The following is a 17,436-nucleotide window of genomic DNA, read 5'->3' on the forward strand; positions in this document are numbered from 1 at the left end:
AATGACTATCAAAAAAAGCTAGAAGCTTTTTTATGTTTGGTAAACATTCAGCTTCAGCTTTTTTTTCACAATTTTGGGTGAAAAAAAGCCAAAAACACAAAGCTGCAAAACCCAACTTTGAAAAACCAGCTTTTTTTCACATCTGTTTTATATAAAAGTTTCTTAAACACTATAATACTGCCTTTTTTTTTAAAAAAAAAAAGAAAGCACTTTTACAAAAAAATTATCAAACACTCTAGTTACTTTATTTCACAGCTACTTATTCTCACAGCACAGCAGATACAGTTTTTTTTCAAATCATAGCAACACCAAACCGGCCCTCAACTAGTCAGTGGTCAGAGATGCCACATTGAAGCTTCATCACCAAGGAAAGAGATCATAAACATTTCTTCTACAACATGAAAAAAAGATAGAAAAAATTCCAACAGGCACTTATTCTGGAACTTCATTAACATTGGAAGACTTACAATACAAATGTTCCCGGAAGCAATCAAAGAATGATTTTAACGACAATCTATCACCTCTTTCAAGTTTCGATATTGGGTATCTCACTCCTCGTCTAAAATGGAGCAGAATCCAGGAAATAGGACAGCTACTATCGTTGTGTTGAAAAAAAATTTCTCTGTGTGGATTTTTATGATACAAGCTCACGCCATTTACATGTTCCTCCCGAGTTTGGAAGAACTTTTTGTCAATTAGAAAGCTGCATTCCACAAAGCATTCTCACCTTCTCCACAGCGCCTGTGGACCTCCTTGATCCTCTCCGAAGACTTGCAAATCCCACTGCAACTCCAATCGAATGAAGCAACACAGACGTTGCCTGCCTGAGCCTTCCACTCACAATCTGTGGTAACAATTAACAGCATTAAACTTGTAACTATGCGCTATGTCATGATAATATTTATTCCTGGCTTGAACTATCATAACCTTTCTTCCAATTGTGTTTTCTTTGCAATTCTGGACATGAAAAGTTATCACGCATGAATGCGTAAACCCACACAAAACACACTGAACCACACTAGTAACATTGAAATAGCACCACAGGAATTAAAACAGGCATCTCTCACCCACGTTATTTCGCGCATCATCAACCCCGACCTTGAAGTCTTAGACGTAAGTCATATGAGAATATACATCATAAATGTAAGTGAACTCTCATGGTAAGAAATGCTCAAACAATCGCAGGATCCAAACAAAGATCTCATGATATCTTAGATGAGCTACTCGTCACCATGATCAGGTGTGTATTGCAACTGGTATCAGCTAAACATTAAGTGTAGCAATTAAGGGGCAGTAATCAAACCATGAAACAATTCTAAATGCTCTGGAAGTTAAAGTTAATCTGACATTTCAATGAACAATAAAATGACTGATAACTCCCCATGGGGGCATACACAGCTACGCCTAATAGCATGTAACCCAGTTTACGTCACGACCACCAAACTATGCCGGTTCCCGGCGTGCTACATAGTTAAAAATGTGTAACCAAAATAAATAATTCAACTTTTTTACTATAGGTGACAAAAATAAACACGACCATATAAAGCAGATGTTTGGCACCCGAACTTTTTGTCTCCAAAACTATTGCCATTGGAACCTCATTAAGACCAAGCAAGTTAAAAAGAAGCGGGGGAAAAAACAGATGGATATGAGATTACCAGGTGGTGTTCCACAACATAATCTCCGGTCATCAACCTGCTCCACATCCAATCCAATGAACCACGATCCCAAAGAAACATCCTCATTCACATACTTGTGTAGCACATGCCTAGATGATTAGCATAACATTAGAAATAAGTAAAGGGTAGACATAATTTGAGCAGCAGGACTTCTACCATATAGAATACAGAAACATACTGGTTGATTGATATGTAAGTAGCCAAGTCTTTTGAGATAGCATAGAGCTGGCCTGTGGCATGACGGAAATACTTGTTCCCTTCCTCGCCAAATTTCCAATACTCGGGCTCATGATACCTTACTCCCCTGTCAATAAAAAAAATAAGGTAAGGGAGAGATTGCCAAAAATGTCCAGCTGGAAGAAATAAATTAAGCGTGCACAGCTCACTTTTGAGCAAGGACGGGACCAGATTTCATGCAACCAATATACACCCTCGGCTTTGGTCGATGCCTAGCTAAAGTTGCTCCAAGTGTTCCTGTAATTATATATGATGAATGAAATCAACATTGAGAGAAAAAAGGGAGAATGATAACAGCAAAAATTATTACACACTAGCTGGAGATCAGAATGTGCCAGTAAAAATGCCAACACAAGTGACTCCTTAAACAGGACTGATTTCACCATTTCAGATGAGTTCTAGAAAAGCCAATTTCCAGTTTGTAAACATTGAAAAGACATATTTTGAACAGAGAAGCCTGATGATTATATACCTATATTTACGTGTACATCATCGTCAACTTTAACATAGAAATCTGCATCCCATGAAGCAACAGCAGTGGCAAAAAATATTTTTGTCTTCGCTGACAATTCAAGGTAGCCCTCAACATGATCCTGCTTTCATCAAATTTATGAAGACAAAATCGATTAGCTTTTTCTCAGACCAACACATTACGAAGATACCTCATATGAAGACAAAATTGATTAGCTTTTTCATCAAATATATGCGTTCCTCTGCCAGATGAAAATGATTAACTGAACTAGCTGAAAAGACAAAGGCTTTACCAGCCGCATAATGTCACCATGCCTATTCTCCTCTGCTTCAATAGCTCTATCAAGGATACCACCTGATGTAGCACTAGCAATCGATAAAAGAAAAAACAAATCAGGCTTTATTTGTTAAAGGTTTTTATTTGTTTAAGAAAAGGAAAATATTTCAACGTTGAGGTCACTATGTATGATAAATAAAAACGTAGACAATCGAGGGTAAATCATGTGAACAACATTAACTTTGAAAGACAGAATAAATGTAGGTTTTTATTTGTTTAAGAAATGCAGGAGTCAAAATAAAATGCGTACGTATGCATATAAGGACCTATAACAGAAACATTGGAGCTGACAGTAGTCTGGCATTACTATTGCTTTACATGATGGAGAGTAGGATTATAATGCAGGTGGTGGAGGGGAGGGGAAAATAAATTCACAATTCTAAGACACCAAACAATCAGAGAACAAAAAATATTGAACTCTATCAAAATAATTTCCAAAATGTTTCTAATAAAAAGTGCTCCAAGTAGATTGTTGTTTATCCCATGATAAAGATCCCAATGGGATAGAATCAAATTCCACGATATTCTACTGAAAGACTGACACTTTCATGAAATTCATATCAGTAAAAACTTAAAACACCAAATCAAAAGTAAAACCAATATATTTGAGTTCAAATACCCACCTGTGACCTATTACAAAGCGAACTACAATGCCCTTTTCTTCCTCAAGCTTCTTTCTTTTATCGGCTATATAGTGAAGACAAAGTAGAAAGGAAATGTCAGAGGCATTCACATATAGTTAGAAAATATAAAGAAAGCAGGTTATCGATAAAAAAAACCTTGAGGCATCCAAGTAGCACGGACTGAATCCCTGCGCTTTCGACTGCTAAAAGCAGTATTTATTCCTACAACCATCAAATATTTTCTTTTCTTTCTTGTCTCAGGAATTTTTAAATTTTCTGCAACTGGTGAACCACTTAGAATAGATTCCTGCGCAGCCCTTGCAGCAGCTAATTCCATCTCCAAATTTGAAATTTTTTTATCCAGCATGCTGCAAATTTTACAAGTCATAAGACAGAACATCGAGTCAACTTCAACAAAATGAGATGAGCTCCAGCATGGCTTACTGTATAGCACGATGAGTCTTTGAAACTTCCCCGTAAACGTCCTTTGGTTCATTTTCTACATCCTTTTAAACAAAAAGAAAAGTAAAGATGAATAAACAAATAACAAAAAGGTAAAGAACCGGCTGTTTAGATAAATTGTACTTACGATTGTTGGATCACAACCAGAACCTAACTTCGGTGTTTCATCGTCAACCCTTGTTGTACTCGATATGTCTTCAATTTCAGGCACTAACCACATTCTGTTAGCAGAATTCATTTATTTTTTATCAGTATACCACATGCGTGGAATTTAAAAAAAAAACTCTGGCATGAACGTGCCATATTCACTTCTGGTAAAGTTCAAAGTAATAACATGTTTTGATGGGAATGTATGCACATTTTAGTAATCAGAATATGAAGAGTAAGCAGATAAACGACGTTAAAAACCAATATCCTAAATTTAGAATTCATGTAGGACTCGCCCCATCAGTACGTTTTCCGGCAATGAGAAGCAAGGGGAGGGAAAGAAAAGGACTAGGGAAGGAGGGCGGGCGGTGCAGTAGGTGATGTCGTAGTACTTAAGGAGGAAGGGACAACAGATTAATCTCTTGAACAAAACAATTAAGACAAAACCTGATTACTAGAATGATGTCTGAATTGAAGCATTGGATCTGTTGTATGAAATTCAGATCTATCCCAATCTCATCATTGTAAGGGACACAACAAACTTACCAATTCTGCCAACAAAATAAGGGAACTCAACCAGGAAGCAGTTAATAACACTAATTAAATTTTAAACGAGTCTGTCATCATCATTAATCTCCACTTTGAAGATACTAACTAAACAATTAAAAAAATACAGCAATGATGCATTAATTACAAAAACCCAGAAAACGCTCAAAAATCCATCATCACTCATCAAATTCAAAACCCACCAAACTCCACATCCAGATTACAAAAATAATCCCAAATCCCAAATCTTTGAGCAAATTTAAGGGGAAGAGAGCTACCCACTTCACCAAACCAATCATTTTCTCTGGGATTTCAAAGAAAAATCGAAGCTTTAAATATGTGGAAATTTAAATTATTTACCTATCAGAGAAGAGCATCCCAGCACAAAAGCAACCAATGCAAAACAAAAGGGTCCATTTCCGAGACACAAAAGCACTCTTCGATGCCTCTCCTTCTCTGCTCTTCCAAGACATTCTTCTCTCAAATCCGACCAATCAAGCTAAATCATTTACCAATCCCAAGTCAATGAAGTCAACGCACTCGTTTGACCCAAAATTCAGATCCAGAAATCCACGTTCCTTAAAAAAAAGGAACACCCAAGTGGCTCCTCCAAGTGCTCAAACAATGGAGGTTCTGGTTTTGTCGGTGGGTTTCTGGGTGTTATGTTTGTAAATTGCAGTTATAGAGAAGGTGGAGGTGGGAGAAAGGACCCAACAACCATGGCGTTTTCCGACTCAAAATTACGTAACTGACCTTAACACACCTTTCATATTCAATTTTATGTCCCAAGTTGTACGCTTGGTTTTCCATACTTTGATACGACTTCTTACCTAACCAATGATCTATGGAAGCATTTCTGCCTCAAAATATGGCAGACCAATTCCATTTGAGACTCAGAGTCTTGAGTCATTTTTTGGCCTGATACAGAAGGTCTATGAGTTTACGTCTGTGTGCATGAGCAGTTAAATGGTGTTAAACATTAGTAAGTTTGCCAATGACGTGAAAAACTTATATGAAACCGAGTGAGTACAATATTTTTCTCTGTCTCGCTTGGCTAGGGTTCGAGATGGCTGCATTTATTCTTGGAGAAAGGGGGAAGGGGATTTTATTCTTTAGAGCCCTGTTGAGACCTATGAAAATTTCTTTCAATTGTGTTAGCGTTTTGGTAGGAAAGGTCTTTACTCTTAGTTTATGTGATAAGTCAATTAGGAAGAAGACTTGCGTAATATGTCATATGATGATAGAGAAAAGTAAAAAAATATGTTTATTCTTAATAAGTAGGTGATTAATATTATTAATATGTTGATGACACGAGACAGAAATAAATTTTCAATGAAGTTACTCATTTTAAGTTAAAGCACACTAGCAATAGTAAACTTTTCAGGTCAATTAAATTGCTTATTGTCTAAGCCTCGGACTTCCTGACATCACAAGAACATTGCGTATACCTTAACAAAACATATATAAGAAAAGGTCGGCACAGTACACATAGCAATGGAAACAAAATTTGAATTGGGTTAAAACTGTGTTGTAAATTATTTTATGTCATCATACGTGACAATGTCTAAACAAATAGCATACTTTTTAAACTCGTAACAAATAATTACTAAATAATAACACTAATGAGATTAAAATTTAATTGCATACGAAATAATCTCACGTTCTAAAACCCAACTACCATTACACACCAGAAGATGGCACGCACACGTGGAGGACGTGTAAAGAACATCATGATTCAAATAATGGATTGTACAGATCAACAGACCCCAACAAATGAATTGCCAGTACCTGCAACTATGCGAGGGCGTTTGTGTAGGGTTGTGACCTTCGTTCTAGGGTCGTAATGATTAATCGGAACCTCGAACTTTTGTTTAGATTCATAAATCATAAGTCCTAATCCTGGATGCATGTCTCTAAGACAAAGACAAGTTCTACGTGAGGGGCACCAACTGATCTCTACCTCCCTCTGAGAGACATTCTCTCCTCTGTGAGAGTTTCCTTTCCCTTTTAGTGAGGGTCTTCAGCTTTTCCTCCTACTCCGGCGCCGACTCTGGCTTCGGCTGGAGTCGGTTGCCTCTTTTCCTTTTCTTCTTCTGTTTTCTTCTCCTTTTCTTCCTCCTTCCTCTTCCTTCTTCCCTTCTATGTGTGATTGGCTTTCTCCGGATTTTTCTGCCCATTTGTTCTGGTTATTCCCCCACTACGACCTCCGATCTCACCTTTCATCGGTCTCGATCTGACAGTCCCACTTCCAACCTTCCTTTTTCTTCTTCTCTCTCACTTTTTTCCACCTCCATGACTCTACTCCAACCATTTTCTACCTTTTCCATTTGCTTCTGTCCTACATCATTCTCACACATGTTCAATTCTGCAACCATCTCTTCCACCCGCGTTGTGCGGTTTTCTAGGAAGGTGTGCAGAGCTTCGGCTCATATGGTGTACCCACCACCACCTTCCACTTATATGCTGTTTTCGGCTTTGTTGCTGGGGGAAAGTTCTTTCCCTCTAGCTTCTTCCTTTGGTGGCTGCGGTTTTGATTTGTGTGGTGTACGGTGGAGGACGCTGGCGCCTTCTTCTTTGGGGCTGTGTTTGGTGTGATCTCTAGCCTGGGATACTGGATTGTGGTCAACGGCCGGTTCTTCGACGGCGGAGGAGGATGCTAGTCTTGTGGTGTTTTCTGTTTTGGGGCTTTCTCTCGGGTTGGGCTTTTGTTTAGTGTTGGGGGTTCACTTTTTGTTTTGTATTTTCTGTATATTTGCGCCCCTTTGTCTGTAATTGTGTTCTCTTGGTAATGAATCTCCTTTATCCAAAAAAAAAAAAAAAGAACAAGTTCTACGTACCTTCTATTTCTACATTCCTCTTTTGCCCTTTCCATTCTTCTCAATTGGTAATTGCAACGCTATTGCGATATGATAAGCGTTGAGGATGAATTATCTCTGCAAAAGGTTAGCCAAATTGAAGTGATGAGATATAGGTCGACGAGAATGACTACAAACTTGGGAGTCGAGTATGAAAGATTGGAGCGTACTTGAGTTAGGCAACAGTCCATCTAATCTTCGAGACTATATCGATCAAAGTATATCACACACTAATTATCTAGTAGATAATGATTATTTAAAATTCGTGAATGCTTCAATTTTATTCTTTTCACAATTAAAAAAGCCAATTGAACAATGGCTTCTTCTTCATGTGCAGTTGTTTTTCTCTCTTTTTTTTTTTTTTTTTTTTTTTTTTGTCGTTTTGATTTCTAACCTAGGCTCGTGATGCCAACTTAGAATTCATGAATGCTGCACTATTATTCTTCTCATCACTTGAAGGAAATGTGAATAGGTTTTACGACCCTAGTCACAATTAATACAGAAAACTTATTATAAAAAGAAATCTCGATAGAATTAATTACAATATTTACATTCCTATTCTAACATTATTATCCATTTTGTGTTTAGATTGACCAGTCACATGTCACAACCATTCATTTCATTACAAACACAACCCTTCTTACCCATGTTTTTTCCTTCTTATTTCAGTGGTCTACGATATGCACCCTCACCCTCAGGTTAGGTGACACGGAAACAAAAGGAGCCACACAAAACTCAGTGACAAAGTAGGCAGAGTATGCCATGTACTTATAAATTGTGAGGCCTCCGCTCTCAGTCTTTGAGCCCATGCATGCCGCCCTGCCAACCACCGCGCCAGCCTTGTGCCGGGCCACGTGTGAGCTGAGCTCGTAGGCGGCCACCCCACCGCTACTAAGTAAACAAGCCATAAAGCTGCTGCAGCTGCTGCCTTGCACCGTAAGCATGCTGTTAGCTTTCTTAGTTCCATTCATGAGTACATCTGCCCACCTGTCCGTCCATCTAGCCCAAGACAAGGTCCAGCCCCATAGTTATGGTTAAACCGTTAAGTCAATGGATCCGGCCTACAGCGGTTCGGATCATTTTTGTGCTACACGCGTGTGTAGCTGTAGTGAGAAGCAAATAAAGAAGTTGAGAAGTTTGTGAGAATGATACAAGCATTTTTAAATAGTTGAAGAAAAAGAGATGGAAACAAATGATGAAGGAATGAGAAGTTTGGCACTCAAGGAATTAGAAATTTTCCAGTGAAGAAAAGCTTGGCAAGGCTGATGCAATATCTTGTTTTCTTCATGTCTCAAACTCTTGATGTCGATACATATAAAAAGACGAAGATTGTTTCTTCTGATATGAATCGTATAATAATTTCATTGTACGCGTGTATCTATCGTGGCAAAGCCACAACATATAAGGACATTGAAATAGTCATTCATTAATCTTTTGTGAATATGCAATCCAGCCCCAATGTTTCTTACGTTTCTTTTGATCTTTTTAAATCAAAGTGGTCAAGTTGTTTGACGAATGCAATAATAAATTATAAAAAGTAAAAGTAAAGGCACAAACTTGTCTATATTTTAATATTTTAATTCCATAAGTATGTCAATCATACTGTTACAGTAGCAAATTTCTGATTCCGTTTTTTATATGTGCATGAACGATTGTGTTTAAAAATACTTTATCAGCAAAGATTTGACCTAAGAAAAGAAAGTTACTTTTCCTATCCTTACATAAGCAAATATGTCGAGAGACCAGTGCTGTAAAGTGCAGGCAACAAGTAATAGATTAAAGAGGATTAAAGGGGGGAAGATCGCACTAAACATTAGAGCCATGCATGTGAATGTGATAGAGTCCTATTGCTAGTCCATATATGGCTGCTAAGTTTGTTTTTATATAATGTCCTATGAAATATTATAAATATTGTTCTCCAAGTGACCTGTAAAGCTTTATTTATTTCGTTATTTGTTTATTTCTCTCAAATATTTAGGGTTGAGTCCAAAATGATTATTCTTATTTTCCTCTCCCAGACATCCGTAGAGCTGTTATTTAAAGTAAAATAAGTAATTTCAATTACTGTTGTTCTAAATTATAACATAGGAGTTTCAAAAGGTTTACCTAAACATTCTTTAAAACTCAATTCAAGTCTCATTTAATTTATTGAAACTTAAAATTTGTTTAATTATCTGAAACTCAACTCGTCTCACTTCCCCTCTTATTATCAAAACTCTTTAACAAATCCGTTACAAGTTTGGTGGCGCTAATTGAACCTTTTGAATGTGTCCCTAAAAAATGTTGTGGAATTTCATTTTTCTTATTTTGAAATGAAAATTTTGAATGAAAATTCTTATTTTTACTAATTGTTTAACCATATGGCACTTATATGACACAAATCAACAACAATGGGTCTCATTTGTGCTACTTAAACGTTTTGACAAACTTATTAACTATTTTTGCAAAATTGGGAGTGAGACAAGAGTTGAATTTAAGAGGATTAAGTAAGGCTCAAGTTAAGTTTCAAAAAATGTATAATGATAGGATGTGTTGCACAATTGTTGAATTATAATAGTAAAAGGAATAACGCTAGGATGTGTTGGGAAAATGACAAATATAAACACCCAAAATCAATTCTCGCTCAGGTGTACGATTGATCGTAGCATTTCTAATCTACCATTGAGATGATCATGATTTACTCATCAGAATTTGCCATATTGTAAAGAATGAAAGCAATATATTTTTTATCAATAAAGTGCAACCACTCATTGCCCAATAAATTAAGAATAAGTGACCAGTTGGCATGCTTATATAATAAGAGTGGAGATTTTAAATTTAGGAGACAAAATGTAACTCTTGGTCATAGGCCAAATGCCAAAAAGAGGTATGATGTTTAAACAGTTAAAAAACAAGACTAACACTAAGAGCAGAGAGATTAAAAAAGCTCATTGAAACTTGTTTTCTAGCTTAACCAGTCAGAGATTGCACCATTTTTATTCATTTTTTTAAGAAATAAAACAAAAAGAAAAATAAAGAATTAGATTAAATTAAATAATTAATACCATGAATTTGGTAACAGGTCTCTTTCAATTCTCAGATTTATATGTGGTGAGGTCCTTCCTCCATATACTTTAGGAGCCAAGGACATAGAGTAACAATATTTGGATGCATTCAAAGGGTAGAAGGCAACTTGCTTTGGAGAGATTACAGAATGGATTTACTGTGCTAAGACAGCACATTAATTCTTTTAGGGCTTAATTAGATTAATAGTCTTCGTAGTGATAAAGTAGTCAAAAGATAACTTATGTAGTAAAAAAATTAGGTCTAAACTTGTGTGGTGAAGTTAGTTAGGATTTGGGTCCAAAATTAAAGTTTCGTCAACTCTTCGTTAATTGTTAGCATGCGAGTCTCACACGTGAGGCTAAAAATATAAAGTTAACCTCACATGTGTGGTTCCCGTGCCAACAATTAACGAAGAGTTAGCAAAACTTTTAATTTTAGACCTAAATCATAACAGATTTCACCATAAGGGTCGTAATTTTTTTACTACATAAACTATGTTCCGACTATCCCATTATCACAGGAACTAATAATCCAATTAGGCTTTTTTATCACTAAACAGAGGGTTGATGTATATTGATGTCATGCAATTATGGAGTAAGAGAAAATTTTAAGTTGCAATTATGGAGTAAGAGAAATCTTTTTTAAGTGTGGCCAGTGTACAAGGAGTATTCTAATACGTCTTTGCCCACCTAACCTTATTACTTCTTATTTTTTTGGAAAAACCTAACCTTATTACTTAAATAAAGATGAGATGGGCCAAACCACGAAAATGTTTATATAATTTGAGCCAGTTTTGGCCACATTCATAAAGGGAGAACGAGAAACTAAAGAGTTTACAAGATAATGTTAGTAGCATTATGATATAATACTCAGGATAATCATTTTAATTCTGACATAGTGATTTCATGATTTGTTGGCAAATTAATGAAACTCTTTCAATGGTCCAATTTTTACTCGACCAGAACACACGTAAATCGGTAATATCATGTTATTTCTTTATCTACTTGGTGCTGTGCTTATGGTGTTTTGACCATAATTTTATATTGTTATTCAATGATAGTCTTCTTTTGGCCCAATCGAGATTTCCTAATGGAGTCTGAGTAGACATCTTACAATGATGACTCATACACAAGTAATAACCGCCTATAAATGAGGGAAAACAAACGAGACGCTATTCATACATACAACGAATAAGTAAACGACATATTATGATGGTCAAAACATATGAAAAATGGGAATTATGTGCAATTAAATTCATGGGGAAAGGGGAGATGAATTCCATGACAATTCTACGAACTTAAATTGGATTTTTTTGCTCCCCTAAAACTTGAACGACATGAAATTATCTAACAAAAAAAAACCCTATACAATGACATGAAAATTATAACATGGGAAAGGGGAGATGAATTCCGTGACAATTCTACAAACTTAAATTGGATTTCTTGCTCCCCTAAAACATGAACTACATGAAATTATCTGACAAAAAAAAACCCTATACAATGACACGAAAATGATAACATGACCTTCATAATTTGCATTGGATGAGAGAAGAAGGCCTACAAAACATCATAGTGACTCAAGAAATCCAGTTTTTGATAAAACAGCATTCCTCACTTTGCTGAGATCCCTCCCTTTGAGGGTCCTCCCTGCACCTTCACAAACAGAAAAAGAAGAAATCTGACTCCTTGCAAGCCTCCTAGCAATAAACTCATGAGGGGGTTCCTTTGGATCATACTCCTCCTCCTCCTCCTCCTCCTCCTCCTCCACCTCATAATCATCACTGCTATCTCTGCCGCCATCATCCCTGCCTTCATCATCATCGTCACCGCCCTCATATTTTCGCCAAGAAACATTCTTGGAGGCCTTGTTTGGTTTCTGACCGTACAACTTGGACCAATCAGGAATGTTGACAGGTGCTGATTGCTGCACAATTTTGGCTTCATGATTGGTAGTATTGCTGCTGCTGCAGCTGCTGCCACTGGCGTAATTGTGGCTGCTGGGTTTTGGAATCATTCTTGCAGCAGTTGGGAGGTGCCTTGCTACAGAAACATGGAACTTTTGGATCCAGTAGCCATGTCTTTACCATTGTTCCTCTCTTTTAGAACCTCCCAAACATCTTCTTCCTCAAAGTCTCCATCTCTCAAGGCCCTCCAAACTCCACTGCACTGCCTTAATAGGCCATACCTATTGTCCATTGCTTATTATTCCCTGCCTACCTATCCACAGAAATTGAAATACCAAAAAAATGAATACAACTTGGAAACACAGAGATTACTTTTTATGCGAGCGATATTTGAATCTAGTCAAAACTATGGAGAGGGAGATTCGAACTCGGGTTCAGAAGAAGATTATGTAGAGAGATCCTCAAAGATTACTTCAGAGGGTTTAAAAGGTGTCTCAGTTGAGGGAAATAAAAATCTACCTTTCTATGATTGAGAACCGCCAGGCACCACAACTTTCCCAAGATTCCAATCAAAGGGGTATCTCTGCAACATGGCAAAGCAAACATCAAGTTAAAGAGAGAGTTTCTGAAGATGATTTTCTTTTCCTTTCTTTTCCTTTCTTTTCTTTCCCCAGAAAATGAAAAGCTCAAGGAAGAAAATGGTTTTGACAAGAATCTTACCCGAGGGATGATTGAAAGAGTACCACTTCGAAGGGGTAGAATTTATGGAGAAGTGAAGCAGCAGCCACAGGCCCACAGGTGCAAAAGGGCGGTGAAAAAGTGGCATGAACAAGACAGACCTCCTTTTGTAGGACTCCCAGTTGATGGTTTTCCATGAATTTACTTTTGGTTCCCAACAAGTTTTGACTTTGAATTCAAGAAGAAAGGTAAATAAAAACAATAAAAAAAGAGATTCCCGTTAAGGGTACGTGGTAGCAAAGGTCTTGAACTTTACTTGATATTTAGTGTTTGTCGCTCTTATATTAGTTTTTCTCATCCTCCAACTTAAATATATGTTGCATGAATGGTCATTCCGTCAAATCCTTCTTTTCCGTCAAATTTAAGGCTATAGTGCTCTTTTTCACACAGAAACAAAACTAATTTATTTTAAAAAGAGAACTACTTGGCTCCTTAAGGTTAAAGATGAGTTGACTTCATGGCAGTATTCACAAAATTTTCGTGTTTATGATCAGAATTGTTCATATTATAAATCATTATGTAAATATCATATCGGCAAAAAACCCTTTAAAACTAAGATCACTTAGTCAATCCTTAAAGAATTTCGATCATAAGCATAAAGTTTTGTGAATAAGTCACGAGATATTTTAAGGAGGAGTTTTCTTCAGGAACCAAGTCTTTCTCTTTAAAAAAAATTCTTATTTTGTGAATGAAATTCCTATTTTAACCCCCCAAGCTTAACTTAATAATGAAATTGATGAAGTTAACGAAAAGATTAAACTTAGTGGTATGGATTAGGGACTTTGCTACAATGTAGCCTTCCTTGGTGAATATAATTTGGGCAGGAGGGATCTTCCCGGGTGATGCTATTTATTTATTATTTGGAGAAAAAGAAGCAAACAACTAAGTTCATCTTTAAAGAACATGTCAAATTTTAAACATAAAATTTAAATTTGAAGGCTAAATGTGGCACGTTGATCTTTTTAAAATTTTGTTTCCTACACGATATGTTAAATTTAAACTATTATTAATTACAAATTTACTTTTCATAATTGTGATAAGTATTTTCAAAACAAAAGATACTAATTAAAAGAGAGCTTTAATGATAAAGACTTGAGTAAAGTTTATTTTAACAAAAACAAAAAAAATAGGGAACTTTATCGAAAAGCTCCCGTTACCGTTCACTTTAATGAAAAATCATATTTTTACACTAAAAAGTCAATCATGGTACTATTCACTTTACCTTTTATTTTGTCTTTATCGTTAAAACTCAAAGTTTTTAAGTCCTTTTCATTAGTTTTCATAAAAAGTATCTTATAACCTTATTAAGTGAAAAAGACTTAAACTTTAATGAAAAATTTTAACAAAAAAAATCATCTAATAATTTTATTTAATGAAAAAGACTTAAACTTTAATGAAAATGACAAAAGTTTAATATAATAAAAATAAAATAGAAAAAGTAATAAAAACTTGCCGTGCTGATACCTGCGCATCTATCACATATATATTTTTTTTAAACTGAACGGTATTACACTATTTCAGAAAATTAAACACTAATTATTTTCGAAACTAAACACAAATACTACAACTATTTCTAAAATTCAACACGGGCACTACACTATTTCTAAAACTGAACCCAGATAATTCTAATCTCATATGTTCTTAGCACTTGTTTTTTTTTGTTAGCATAACAAGATCAGTTCACATATATGATTTGTGTGTACACTTTAATTACTCATGTTTGAGTTTATAAAATCACATTTGGGACCTCTAAAGTCTTTCTTTGCTGCTTCCAAATGATTAGAGATTCATGTTGCTGCTTCCAAACGAGAAGCCTACAAGCATTTGGAACCTCTGAAGTCTTTCTTGCCACTTTTATTGACAGAGCTTTAATACTTTACGGATGGATTATTTACACCATCGTACAGCAAGCTTTCTTCTTCATTTATATATCTAGGATTGTTATGCTCACTGACTTCTTTGAATTTAACAATACTGGGACGCTTCGATGATTTGTGGTTCATGATCCCCCTTCACATGTTCAGCTATCTTGTTCTGATTCTTCTGAAGGACAACTGGAGCAAGAGAGCAACGGGAGGAGATGGGACAGACGAACGGCGGAACGAGAGCAAGGAGAGAGCCAAGGATAAATGCTTCTTCCACGCGCTTGAAGACTACTATTAATTTTTTTTTTTTTTCCGTTTTATTGTCCTTATCATTAAATAAAAGGAAAATTAATGAAAATAACTTGAAATCTTTGAGTTTTAATGATAAGAACAAAATAAAGGGTAAAGTGAATAGTATCAAAATTGACTTTTTAGTATAAAAATGTGGTTTTTCGTTAAAGTAAATAGAATTGTGGGCTTTTCGTTAAAACTCCCCTTAATTAAAATTATAAGATGACTTTTGGTGAAAATTCAAAATTTTGAAATTCTTTTCATTAGTTTTTCTTAATAAAAATGATTAAAAAAAAAACATGAGAATTGTTATTTTCACTCCAAAATCTCATTTGCACTCTAAGACCATCTCCAACAATGGGCTAAATGTCAAATTTCCCTCCATTTCCTACCCCCCCCCCAACACAAAAAACAAAACCCACTTCAACCTAAGCCAAATCTTTGGGCTAAAAGTCAAATGCCAAAGCTGGGCCAAATTCCCCCCTCATGCGAGTGGACTTGCTGGAACTTCGGCCATTCTCGGCTCGCCCACACGCGTACGCGCCTCACGCATTGGGCCTGCAATGCTTTCTAGACAAGGGTGGGCCCTGCAATCAGGTGGTTGTCAGCCAACATCATCATCCCAACGGCTATAATTGACATCCAATGGCTGGGGTTTAAGGACCGTTGGATATGTTATTTTAAAATACATTGAATCCAACAGCTGAAATCGAATATAATCAAATCTAACGATAAAAAAAAAGATTTAACGGCCCAAATTTAAATCTAATGGCTAAAATAATTTAAAAAAATTATTTAACTCAAAATTCACCCAAAAACTCTATAAATACCTATGTATTTGTTCAAAAATTCACACAAAACTCAATTTTCTCCTACAATTCTTCCAATTTATCTTTCTACCATTTCTTTCCATTTCCAAATTGGTGAAAGTTGAAGTTAGCCCGGGGTTGAAAGATTGGTGAAAGTTGAAGGCTTGTTTTGTGGAAAATTTAGTGATTTTTCAATATTTATCGGAATTTAAATATTTTTAGACTAAAATGTTCATAAAATTAATTTACGATAGTCTATATATTTATTTTTTTTTAATTTAATTTAAGAAAAAAATAGCCTAAGTTCATTCTTTAATAATTCCGAGCTAAAATTTTAGCTCATAACGATTGAAGCAGAAAAGCTGTTTTTGGGCTAAAAGCTAAATTTTCCGGGCTAAAAAATTTGACTTTTAGCCCAACCATTGGAGTTGGTCTAAACTTTTTATAATTAAAAAGAAAAATATACTTGTGAGGAGTGCAAAATGAGATTTTTTTATTGCTAATAACAGTTCCCAAAAACATTTATTAATTATTTAAAATATATTTGAAGTTGTTGTCGAATTTGACAGCAACTATTTTTGTTGTCAATTCATATCATACCACATAGAAATTGGCATTTCAATTAAAAATCACTAATGCTATTTTTTTTATTTATTATTATTGCTGATGTAGATATTTTTACTCTGGAAATGCTCAAATGAGTGGCTGAGTAATGAGGACGCTGAATCGATTGATTACTTCAAATTACTAGTTGTTGGTGGGATGCCTTCCTTTCAACACCCACTTGGATTTGTTGAGTTATATATCATTTCATTTTTTTTAGACATTATAATAAATAATACAGCAATATTCCGATGCACAATTAATTAATAAATTTTTCTTTGCCTTCCGTTGCTGTGTCTACTTCCTCAGATTTGATTCCTCATTTTTCTTTAGGCAGCGGATGTGCACATGTTAAATTAGGGAAAAGAGTAATGATATTCATATCATATTTATATACCAACTTAGTAACATCTGATGTGAACAGCCACATCATTTGAAAAATTTGCAAAACCCAAAGAAATGAAGGAGAAAGACTCCTTGTATACCACAATCATCATTTAATTAACTAGTTTTTCTTAATTATTAGTTTATTAAATAATGAACTAAATTTAAAATTTTGATTAATTCAAATGATATGGTTGTCTACATTAAATGTCATCTAAGATGATATAAAAATGTGGTACAAAAACATGATATGAATAACATTACGCTTTGGAAAATGTTTACTTCCCCTATTGTTAGATTCTATAATTATGTATTTATATGCAATGAATCAGAGTCAACAGCTATGGCTTAAGCAATTGTTGTAAGTTGTAACCAAATATTTACATAAATACTAAGGAAAGGAAAATGGTTTTAAGAGAAAGGAGAATTCGAGAGTGAAAA

General features: G+C 35.3%; 3 protein-coding genes across 4 annotated transcripts; all 3 read right to left on the minus strand.

Moving 5' to 3' along the window:
- Nucleotides 1–412: 412 nt before the first annotated feature.
- LOC103951369 (probable beta-1,3-galactosyltransferase 2) lies at nucleotides 413–5,435 on the minus strand. Of its 2 annotated transcripts, none has more exons than XM_009362725.3 (11): nucleotides 4,863–5,425; nucleotides 3,937–4,030; nucleotides 3,792–3,853; nucleotides 3,504–3,715; nucleotides 3,348–3,411; nucleotides 2,681–2,753; nucleotides 2,389–2,509; nucleotides 2,066–2,153; nucleotides 1,858–1,983; nucleotides 1,659–1,768; nucleotides 413–844 (listed from the first exon to the last, which is right to left on the minus strand). In XM_009362725.3, the coding sequence occupies exons 1-11, from the start codon at nucleotides 4,973–4,975 to the stop codon at nucleotides 696–698; spliced, it is 1,212 nt and encodes a 403-aa protein (XP_009361000.2). In that variant the 5' UTR covers nucleotides 4,976–5,425; the 3' UTR covers nucleotides 413–695. The 2 variants fall into 2 exon arrangements, with proteins under 2 accessions (XP_009361000.2, XP_048429295.1); XM_048573338.1 differs by having other exon boundaries at nucleotides 602–1,463; nucleotides 4,863–5,435.
- A 6,533-nt stretch (nucleotides 5,436–11,968) lies between these two features.
- On the minus strand, nucleotides 11,969–12,597 carry LOC125468004 (nucleolin-like). The gene is made up of 2 exons (XM_048573314.1): nucleotides 12,486–12,597; nucleotides 11,969–12,441 (listed from the first exon to the last, which is right to left on the minus strand). The coding sequence occupies exons 1-2, from the start codon at nucleotides 12,595–12,597 to the stop codon at nucleotides 11,969–11,971; spliced, it is 585 nt and encodes a 194-aa protein (XP_048429271.1).
- Nucleotides 12,169–13,281, minus strand: LOC103951368. The gene is made up of 3 exons (XM_048573289.1): nucleotides 13,026–13,281; nucleotides 12,825–12,888; nucleotides 12,169–12,618 (listed from the first exon to the last, which is right to left on the minus strand). Exons 1-3 carry the CDS (start codon nucleotides 13,178–13,180, stop codon nucleotides 12,604–12,606), a joined length of 234 nt encoding a protein of 77 aa, XP_048429246.1. The 5' UTR covers nucleotides 13,181–13,281; the 3' UTR covers nucleotides 12,169–12,603.
- Nucleotides 13,282–17,436: the final 4,155 nt, after the last annotated feature.

This window comes from the organism of the source record quoted next, unplaced genomic scaffold, assembly GCF_019419815.1.
Source record: "Pyrus x bretschneideri cultivar Hongxiangsu unplaced genomic scaffold, Pyrus_bretschneideri_v1 Contig66, whole genome shotgun sequence".
NCBI classification, from domain to species: Eukaryota; Viridiplantae; Streptophyta; class Magnoliopsida; order Rosales; family Rosaceae; genus Pyrus; species Pyrus x bretschneideri.

What these genes read in the sequence shown, in the direction of transcription:
- LOC103951369 (XM_009362725.3), bottom strand. Translation starts at nt 4,975, where the DNA reads ATGTCTTGGAAGAGCAGAGAAGGAGAGGCATCGAAGAGTGCTTTTGTG. An exon ending in CGCTTTGTAATAGGTCACAG is followed by an intron (nt 2,754 to 3,347) that starts GTGGGTATTTGA and finishes ATCGATTGCTAG; the next exon opens with TGCTACATCAGGTGGTATCC. An exon ending in ACTTACATATCAATCAACCA is followed by an intron (nt 1,769 to 1,857) that starts GTATGTTTCTGT and finishes CTAATCATCTAG; the next exon opens with GCATGTGCTACACAAGTATG.
- LOC103951368 (XM_048573289.1), bottom strand. Translation starts at nt 13,180, where the DNA reads ATGGAAAACCATCAACTGGGAGTCCTACAAAAGGAGGTCTGTCTTGTT. An exon ending in CTCTTTCAATCATCCCTCGG is followed by an intron (nt 12,889 to 13,025) that starts GTAAGATTCTTG and finishes GCCATGTTGCAG; the next exon opens with AGATACCCCTTTGATTGGAA.
- LOC125468004 (XM_048573314.1), bottom strand. Translation starts at nt 12,597, where the DNA reads ATGGACAATAGGTATGGCCTATTAAGGCAGTGCAGTGGAGTTTGGAGG. An exon ending in TCTAAAAGAGAGGAACAATG is followed by an intron (nt 12,442 to 12,485) that starts GTAAAGACATGG and finishes ATGTTTCTGTAG; the next exon opens with CAAGGCACCTCCCAACTGCT.